The sequence below is a fragment of the Empidonax traillii genome, unplaced genomic scaffold (assembly GCF_003031625.1).
Source record: "Empidonax traillii isolate 1590-97213 ecotype Southwest subspecies unplaced genomic scaffold, ASM303162v1 scaffold244:size1524873, whole genome shotgun sequence".
Taxonomy (NCBI): Eukaryota; Metazoa; Chordata; class Aves; order Passeriformes; family Tyrannidae; genus Empidonax; species Empidonax traillii.
In genome coordinates, this window is record NW_020955437.1 from 779,198 (window position 1) to 789,020 (window position 9,823).

Consider the following 9,823-nt stretch of genomic DNA (forward strand, 5'->3'; position numbering starts at 1 on the left):
CAGAAACTACTTGGGTGGTTTTAAAAAGCAGTATTACAGCAGTCAGAAGTAGTGTTTTCTAGTTATCAGCAATGAAGAAAGTCCTCTGACTTGCCAAAGTAGATGTAATCACTTGCCAGAGAATCTGTGACACTGAAAGGCACAGATTGTTTCTCTATTAATTTTTATTCTGTTATTTTATTCATGCAAACCTCTGTGCATTTTGTATTTGATCTGCACAAGGCTTATGCAAGGTGCAATTTAGTGGACAGTGTTATCACCTCACATCTGCAGTTATACTGCACAGTGGATCAAAAATATTTTCCATAAAGGAATGAGGTCAAAGACACTATCAATCCTTAATCTGAGCTTGGCTTTTGCCCAGTATCTTATATTACTGGAATAAAATCTCCTTTCCCATCCCTAAGAACAGAAAGACATTTGTTCACATACTAGTAGCATAATAATGAAACACAGCATCCACTCATTAAAGTAGCAATTCTATATTTAACTACTTCTGGTTTCCGAAGTCTAGTCATTTTCAGTTCTGGAAAGACATCCAAATAATGATATCATTTGCTTGAAACAATAGAAAGTCTGGATACTAGTCTATATATGGAGATATTTTTTTTTAGTCTATTTATAAACCACGCCAGTTATTTGACCTGTCTAGTTTACTCACCTACGTAAATTGGCAGACGCAGGAAACTTACTTAAGAACATATTATTCTTAGTGATTGGTAAATCTTAAAAGTTGCTAAATCATACTTCAGATAGGCAACCAGTATTTCTGAAAAGTCATCTGCACCTATTCCACTAAGAACGAACCAGCCTGCAAATGTAGGAAAGATTTTTGCTTTTGAACCAGCAGCAGTGTAATTGCACTAGCCCTGCTCATGGGGTAGGGACTGACAAAAACCAGTTGTGCAGCTGTTTGCATGGCTGCAATATCTATATTTGTTCACTGCAGTGCAATGGTGCCATGGTTTCCCGAAATGTGAGCATAACTATTGAGATTTTATTCCTGTTTCATGTTTTTTGTAATTACTTGAAAATGATTGTGTATGAACTGCTTTTATCAACTGAATTAGTTACTTTGTTTTCCTCTGATAACTGTTTACAGACAAAACCTGCTGACCTGGTTCTACTTCAGAGATCCTCGGAGGGTTCTTTTTTCCCTTGTAAGGGATGAGGTTGGTGACAATTTTTAATCATCTTTTTTAATCTTGTTGTGCCTGCAGAATCAAATATAGCAGAGAAATAAAGAGAGCTCAATTTAAGTTCTTCCTGCAGAATAATTTAAATTTCAATTAGAAATATAACGAAGATCTGTAAGTATGGAATTACTCCTTAGAGCATGATTTGAAAGGAATGGATTTGCAGAGGTTTATCAGTGAGGACACAGACTGACTGATATTACTTTTATCATACATGCTGAAGGGCAAGTCCAGTCCAGTATAATGCTTACAGCCATGGCTCAGTTTTCAGAGTTGGCTGTTAGACAAATGGCTCTAGTGGAAATATTAAATGTGGAAATTTGCTATGCAGTTTTTCAGAACTGCTTCTTGGGACTGGACTGGTATTTCCTTATAAGTGAGAAGAATGGGTAAGAGATTTGCAACGAACTGGAGAAAGAACTGCATTTGATGATGGAAGTGTTTACTGCTAACTGCTTGGTCAGATGCAACACCCACCATTTCCTTTCTATTTCAGTCAAGAAAAAGCCCATGAGAACTAGCTTTCTTACTGACCCATTTCACTTTTCACTTTAGGTTTCAAAACTTAACCTCCTCCCTGAGCCGCCTTCTCTCTGCTCTGAGCTGATCAGTGTTGCCACTGGTAAAAGCCTTGGGTAAAGGTATAGCAGATAAAGAAGGTACAATAGAGGAACTGACACATCAGGACTATATGCAGGTATCTGTGAAAGTTTTACTATTTGCAATGGGGTCAAGGAAGGTAATTTAAAATACAGAAGAAAGTATTCAGTAAAAGACCAATCTCCTTCTTGTGGATATAAAAACTGATAGTCAAGTATTGCTGATAATCTCTTCTCACCCATATACTTCTAATTTGGAAAATGTCTTAATATGCTTTCTCATATGAGAAAAGAAAGGACCTGCAAAAGCTCTTTTTTTTTTTTTTTTTAAGATGTCCAATGCACGTTAAGATCACCAAACAAATTCAAAGAAGCATTATAATTCCTACTCACAAAACTCACCCGATATATTTAAATTCCTACTTCTACCAAAAAACCCTTTTGATTACTTACCTACTCAGGGGAAAAAATCTATTAACTCAATATGGTGTACTTGTATCTGTAGATTACAAAATATGAAACCTGGAATGGCTGAATTAGATATCCTGTACCCTAAAAAATAAACAACAGTTTTTTCACTGAATATTTCTTCGTCCATCATATCTGCTTCTCCATAAATTTCATGTGAGGAGTGGGAAGGTGTTTTTTTTGCAGGGAGGAGGTTCCATTTCCTTCAAAATATGCCTTTGACTATACAAAAATATTACCACAGTTATACCATAAAATGATGGTCCAAGAGGTAATGAAGAATTTACATTTATTTACCCAGAATAAAAAATAAAAAGGATTCATCTTTCCCATATGTGCAACTGACTTTATACTTAAAACCTGCCTTGATTCAGTTTGGCAGCTGGGCTGATTTCTGCAACGTTGCAGAACTGAGTTAAAAGCACTTTTCCACAGTTGCTTGATGAGTCATTGGTTCGGCTTGGTCTAGGACCCAGGACCTTTCTGTCTCCCAGTCCATTTCCCTAAATAACAAACAAACACTGTCTTCATTGCTGCAATTAGTCTTGTGGCTCAGTTTCCACACCAAAAATCTTATCACAGAACAAACAACTAATATACTGAGATTATAAACAACCAAATATCAAGCTTCTTTAAACTGACTTAAGGGATGTTCTTTGGCTTCTCTTCCACATTCTTTTTCACTACATGCTTATCTTTTGATGAACAGATGGACAAAAATCCAGAAGTGCTCATGCCTTTGCAGTAGGCAGTAGAAAATAGAGAAGAATAAGGTAAAGAACACACCTACAATTCACTGTATCATAAATGATACGGGCTAGACTCTTAGAAGTGGTGGAACAAACCCTGCAGTGCTCATCAAGCTTAAAGGTCTTAGCAACTGGTAACTGATGTTTTATTCAGAACATGTTTCTTGAATAATGTGCACCCTCACCTAACTCAGGAACAATAGCCCTAAATATGAAATCCAACAGAGGTTACCAGAAGACTGGATGTGTATATTCAGTTTGCCATATGCAGTTTGCCAAAGTCTACAGAAGAAGTGCACACACAGGCTCCATCTTAGTTCGGCCTTCTGTCTCCGGACCAGCCAATCTGTGACCTCTTGGCGGTAACTGTTTCTCTCCCTCTCTTTCTTTCTTTACTCCTTCTTGTTTCTTTTCTTCCTTTATTCTTTTCTTTCTCTTATGGGTAACTTAAAATCCACTGAATGGTATTTCGCTAAAGTTGTGGTAGTTCACTTAAGCTGCGGGTTGGTATTTGCCAAGTGCAGCCAAGGTTCCCTACTCCACAGCAACGCCTGCTGCCTAGTAAAACCCTTGGAAGGGTGTAGAAGAAGAGCTCAGAACACTGTTTAGAGGGAGGAAGGGAAATCTGTTTGTTCCTAGTAGCCCGCTATTAAGTGTAATGTTTTTGTGAAATATTTTCCTTTGTTGTATGTTGGTTCTGTAAACCCTTTATGCCAGAAAGCCTATTTTCTCCCTAAATTGAAAGAAATCTCTTAGAGAAAACGTGTAGCTTTTCCTCCTGATGTGAACCCAAGGTATGAAAGAACTAAGACTCTGCAAAAGTTATGTGTGGGAATTATTCAGGATTGAAATTAAAGTGCAACGCTGAGTAAAGCTTGATGCTTCCGGACTGGGGCGTAACACCTCCCTAAACCAAAAACCTGTTTTCTCTGAAACAAAACCCAGTGGCTTTTCCCTGACGTAAGATGCGAGACTTTGCTAAACTTAAAAGCCTGGTAGAGGAAAAGAACTCCGCATATGTAGACTGAGGAATCAGACCTCTAGTGAATCATTACCATAGGTTTGGCTCAACCACCATACAGAGGCCCAGGGGTCCTTTGCTCTACCCCACAAAGCCACAGCTTCATTTTCAGGCATCAGAAGATAACAGAAAAATCACATATTTGTCTTGTCTTTCTTTTCCGTGATCACGGAAAAGTCAATATCTACATTGTATTCAGTGAGCAGGACAGATCTCAAATGCAGTAAGTTGCTGGGAGAACTCTACTACATTTCCCCTCCTAGAAGAATAAATCTCTCACCAATTAATTTATAATTGATTCAACTGCTGAAAGCATGGTAAAACAGTTTCATTGCTGCCTCTTCACTAGATCCTTCCGTGTTCTTTTTTTCCAGTGTTTAATAAATTATTCCAATTGATTTTTGAAAGGCAGGTCTTTTTCATGAAAAGGTAACTATACTGACACATGCTGGATCAATAATGAGGTTTGAGTCCTGTCACTCTTTATCAGCAACAGCTGTTGTCACACAGATGGATCTCACCATGCACACATTTGAGGGCTGAGCACTGTTTGTTTAGCATGTGCAAGCTGCATAACTAGAACCTCATTTCTCCATCTAATGGAGATAAGCAACAGTCCCCAGAAAATTACCACTCTCTCATTATATTGCCTAATTTGTAACCTCTTCCCTTTAATATCCTGAGAGGTAAGAAGAGGGTTTCCCCATTCAGATCCTGGAATCTGTTTAACTGAATTGGAAAGCTGCTAAAGCAAGTCTTGGAGGCATTTACTCCAAACCTAATCCACTTTATTTCCTTAGTGTGTACTTACACACATACAAGTGTAATTCATTTTCCAGCTGTGAAGTATAATAGTTTTTCTTCTGGTTTCTTTTCTTTGCTTTTCTGTTTTTTCTGCCACTCAGGCAACCACTTCTCAGTAGTGAGAGATCCCAGATCAGCTGCTAACTTTGTTTCAATTTCAGTTTCACTGCTCAAGTACAATTTCTTAGCTCAATTGGACAATTTCTCTATAGTTCTCATGGTGCTAACTGTTCATACAGTTCATTAAGAACATTTATTCTGCTGTTCTTATTTCTGATAACCCAAGCATAATACTTTAGTTTCCCCAGACTTTTATAAGTGCTGCCCATTACCTTCCTTATGCATACACATGTTCTTTCCTTCTCTCTGTACAACACTAGATCACTAGATCATTTGGATAACTCCCTGAAGTAGATTACAGTCACACTAACATTAACTCCTATTTTGAGGCATTACTGATTCCTGCTGCCCACTGTTACAAAGAACACTGGCTTTAGTATTTTTGGAGAGTGCTTGTTCCTACTGGTGTTACTGTGCTTCTTCAAAATCTACAAGCTAGATTTTGGAGTCTAGGTCACCACTGTTGTACCTAGGCAAGATACTGGGAAAATGAGCATGATGAAAAGAATCCTTTAAGATCTTAGTATGGTAATAAAAATGCCCTCTTATAGAATTCCCTTCTCCTATTCACTGAGAAAGGGTATCTATAGTAACAAATTTCCAAGAAATTCTTGTGACGTTTCAATGCCCTGCTTCTTTTTATTCATCCAAAAAAAATTTGCTAATGCAAATAGCCAGTTGATCTGAACCCAGTTGTCCCAATCCTATCCCTTAATTACAGAAACTCAGCCTCTTACTGCATACTAGAGAACTTCATTACCATAATAAAATGTGATGTTTTTGGCTGTGAATTCTGCTACCATGTAAACTAGGATCCTGAGGCAAGTGAGAAAGTTTTTTCTGCTTCTGCTGTTTTTTTATATTTATATCTGCTGTTTTATTATATTTAGGTAACTAAGAAAACATTAGTTCTTGTGTTTTCCTCATTAAACCATAGCAATAATATAAAAATCATGCAAAAAAGCTACTCTTAAAAAATCTCACAATAGCAAAACCCTCATCCTCTACACGAATTTACTTCATTAACTCTTACAGACCCAAACTCCACTATGCTAGTCTTGGTACAAAACCACAACAAATGTAACTATTACCCCATAGTGGTAAGTCTAACTCTCCTGTCATCCTTTTCTAGCAACAGGGGACCTACATGAAACGTGACTTACATGACCAAAGACGACAGTTATGCCAGATGCTGAAAGCAATAGGATGCACTACACTACATTGTTTGGGTTTGTATATTGACCAAACATACAAGTTGTTGGTCACCCCTGTTCCCTATCTCAACTTTTTTTAAGAATTTTGTTCTTTCAGGGGGAGAGCAGTACAATGCTGACATGCTTTGCTGTGTCTATTTTGTTCATAGTAGCTGGCACAGCTGGCAAAAAGGAGGTTAACTTACTTATCACTTCCCCTCCAACCCCCATCATCCCCCATCCCAGGAAGGCAATAGGAAAAAAGGGATTGTTCTTCTGAATTGCACATCCGTCAGTCACCTCCTGGGAAGAGACAGCTATTTCTTATCTTGGCTGTTTTACATCACTGAGATGTGAAGGGAGAATCTGAAGGAAGGAAATCAGAGAAAAGACAGAGAGACCTCTATGTTTTAGAGCATTGGAAGGAACTGCTGTCTACGTACCAGAAGAAGGGCGGGGTGGTTGGTTGTGGTGGGGACAAGAATGCCGTAGGCGATGAAGAGCCAGAGAACCTCACTGATAGAGAAAGAAAACTTTTTGGTGATAATATCTTTGATCTGCTACCCTTTACCCTTTTGAAAAAGACATTTAAATAAACACCTTTGCATTATTTTGGTCTACAAACTTCTCGTCAATAGTGATTGTCCTCTGAGATTCTAAAGGAAAGATGCATTTATATTATTCATGCCTCAATGAAAAGAAAGAAAAACATCCTTTTGCACTATTCCTGGACACACTACCCCTGGAAGTAGGGGCTTATGGCTAAATCTAGTATAAATAATGTTGTTTGGTAATACTTCAAGAAATGACAGCAGGGTTAATTTAATCTTCCCTCTGGGGACCAAGAATGAACATATGGGTTTTCTGAGAAGAGGCAAAGAAATTTTAATCATCTCGTTTAGAACAAGCTCTGTTTAAAGGACACAGACTTGAAATGTGTGAGGGGTAAGCTTCAAAAGATTGGGAGTTAAAGATAAGCATCCAAAATGTAGAATACTTATCTGAAGCTTATCAGGACTATTTGATGCTCTGCAAAATGGTACCAGAAATCCTGTTCCAGCAGGCCTTCTGCAGTAAATTCAGAACTTCCTTTCAGGCTAGAAACTTGATCTGTTTGGTGATAATTCCTCACCTCTGGACCTTGTGTAGAGAGAGTGTAGCATGAGAACTCGAAACCCAGTAACTTTAGAAACTCCTGTCATGGAAGTGCTAACCAGGCATTTCAGAACTCAAAACTCCTCATGCAGCAACGAGAGCTTGGACAAACTCAGCCAGTTTCTCCTGTGACAACAGATGGTCTGAAAAGGAGCCCTTTCCCAAGAACTCCTGTGCACAATGACTCTTCTCCACAGCCCAGAAAAGAAACATCATCTCTTGGCATCTGCTAGTGAGGGAAAGGAACTATGAACCAGGCTTTATCAGGTTTAATTGAACATCATTTATTTTCCAGCATTTTCGGACCTTTGTTTTAAAACCGCTAAGTTAAAAATTGTAGAAAATTATATGCAAAAACACATTTGCAAAAAATTGGGTAACTATCCTGGGATAAATAGTGTTCCTAATAAACTGCTCTGGTACCGAGGAGTGGAAAAATGTGTCTATGTGGGGAAAGAGATTCCAAGCAGATTATTTCTTCTTTTTTTCTTCCCTTAGGAAAACAAAAAGACTTAATTCAGTAAGACTGTTCTGCGTGGCTGGGGCTCTGCGTGGATGTCCGCACCGCTGCCCTTTCTGTAAAGGACCAGAAACGGGGCAGGGCTGGCAGTGCAGTAGCTGGAGAGACCAGAGAAGGGAGTAGTCAGGAAACTGGCTGCCAGCACAGCAGGCACAGCTCACAGCGGCAGCAGTAGCAGCGACTAACAGCAAATCCAGTGGCTGATCTCAGGGCAGCAGAACACATGTGGGGATTAGGGTCGGAGCAGATGACCCGAGACACCTGGGCACACTGCTCCTGTGGGGTGCAGGGGCAGAGTGGAAACGGGAAGCCACCACAGCCATCACCCCCAGTTCCTGGAGGACTGCATGATGCTGCAAACATACTCCGTGATAGCAGTTTTGCCTCCTGCTGTGGATTACTTAGGTTTTCCAAAATGACGTATGATTAATTGGGAGGTAGAAAGAACAGGGAAGTGTAAAGATTTATTTATTTATGCCCTTTGGTTTGATTCATTGTTCCTGCAGAGGGAAGTACTGCTCAATAAGAGAGTATAATTTAGATTGCCAGATTTCTGGGTGGAGGCTCAGACTGGTGCAGTTTGTTTGGCTCTGCAGGATGGGTTGTTTTCCTTTGGTAAGGAGAGCTGAAATTGATTCTGACGTATACTGCTTCTTGCCAGAGAGGTTTCCCCTCACACTGAATTCCCTGCTGGGCTAGACGTCAGACCTCTAAAGAACCAATGCATACAAGCAGGTATCAAATCTACAAGCATAGCTATCATCTCATACATAGATGGATGTGATGAAGTGTAATTTATCACCTGGATAGCTCAGCCAGGAAAGGATGCTATTGCAATCACACTGTCAAATCACACTGCTGCCAGCAGAGTGCCTATATGAATAAAAAACACAAATTAGGAGCAGCACAGGTTTTGCCTTTCTAGCTTTATGCCTAACAGAGGCTTTTGTCAGTGAAATGCATATATGTAATCCACAGATGGCAGGACTGCAGACCTGGCTAAAGGTTGCTCAAATAGACTCCTAAAGTTGGCTAGGTGACTAAAAGGATGCAATCGAGTTGGCACAATGCAACACTGTCGACTACTTCATAATAATAATAATAAGCTTACTTGTAAATATTATATACAATAAAATTATTCAAGTTTATGCTTAGATATTACATGTTTTTTATTGAGTTCTCGGTCTTGCGAGAGATCATACAAACTATGTTAATTTATTCCCTGTATTAATTCAGATAGGTTGCTTTTTAAAACATCATTACTTTATTTTCATTTGTTTAAATAAACTCCAGGGAAAACAGAAATTTCGGAGGAATTTATTCTTTTTGGAGAGCTAGCTGTGAAAACATGCAGAATTTTTGTCTTTTCCATAATAAAACTTCCTTGGCCTCCAACACTAGAACCATCCATTCGTCCAAGTGCAGAATACACTAACAAAATATTTATCCTATAGGAAAGACATAGGCAATGTTTTTCATACCATCTGCATTCTGATTACAGGACTTTTCAAAAGCTGAGTAAGGATGCATCTTGGACAGCTTTCAAAAAACTGGGCAAAGAGTGTTTGACGTGCCACTGGAACTGAAGAGTCTGTGAGCCAATTGTTACCATCCCAATGCTCCTCATCCCATGTCTGCAGCTTGGATCCAGCTTTGATAAAAGCACCCTCCTTGCCTATATATATCTAGTGCTCCAAAAGCATTAATTATTCCTAATTTGCTGTGCTGAAACTGTGTTAGCCCAGCAGTCACTTTTTTTCATTCTCTATGGAAACTGTTTCCATAACATAGCACCTGTAGCATGTATTTTTGACATGATTCAGTCACAAAGTTCAGGGCATGTACTTTGCATTTGCTTGCTGTAGGGCAGGTGTCCATCCTACCTAAATATCTCTTGCTACAAACTGAGGAACTGATCAAAACCAGTACTACCAAACACTTTTATTTTGCTGTTTTTTAATAGCACTTTATGCTTCTTCTAGTAATTCATAGGCTGAA

At 38.9% G+C, this 9,823-nt stretch overlaps 1 protein-coding gene across 1 annotated transcript in view; it reads right to left on the reverse strand.

Moving 5' to 3' along the window:
• COL4A2 (collagen type IV alpha 2 chain) overlaps positions 1 to 9,355 on the reverse strand; it is a 126,600-nt gene extending 117,245 nt beyond the window's left edge. Inside the window, exons 1-2 of the mRNA XM_027888680.1 lie at positions 9,307 to 9,355; positions 455 to 462 (exon numbers count right to left, since the gene is read on the reverse strand). Coding sequence (XP_027744481.1) covers positions 455 to 462; positions 9,307 to 9,355 — 57 coding nt within the window. The remainder of the gene's footprint in view (positions 1 to 454; positions 463 to 9,306) is intronic.
• Between the last annotated feature and the right edge of the window lie 468 nt (positions 9,356 to 9,823).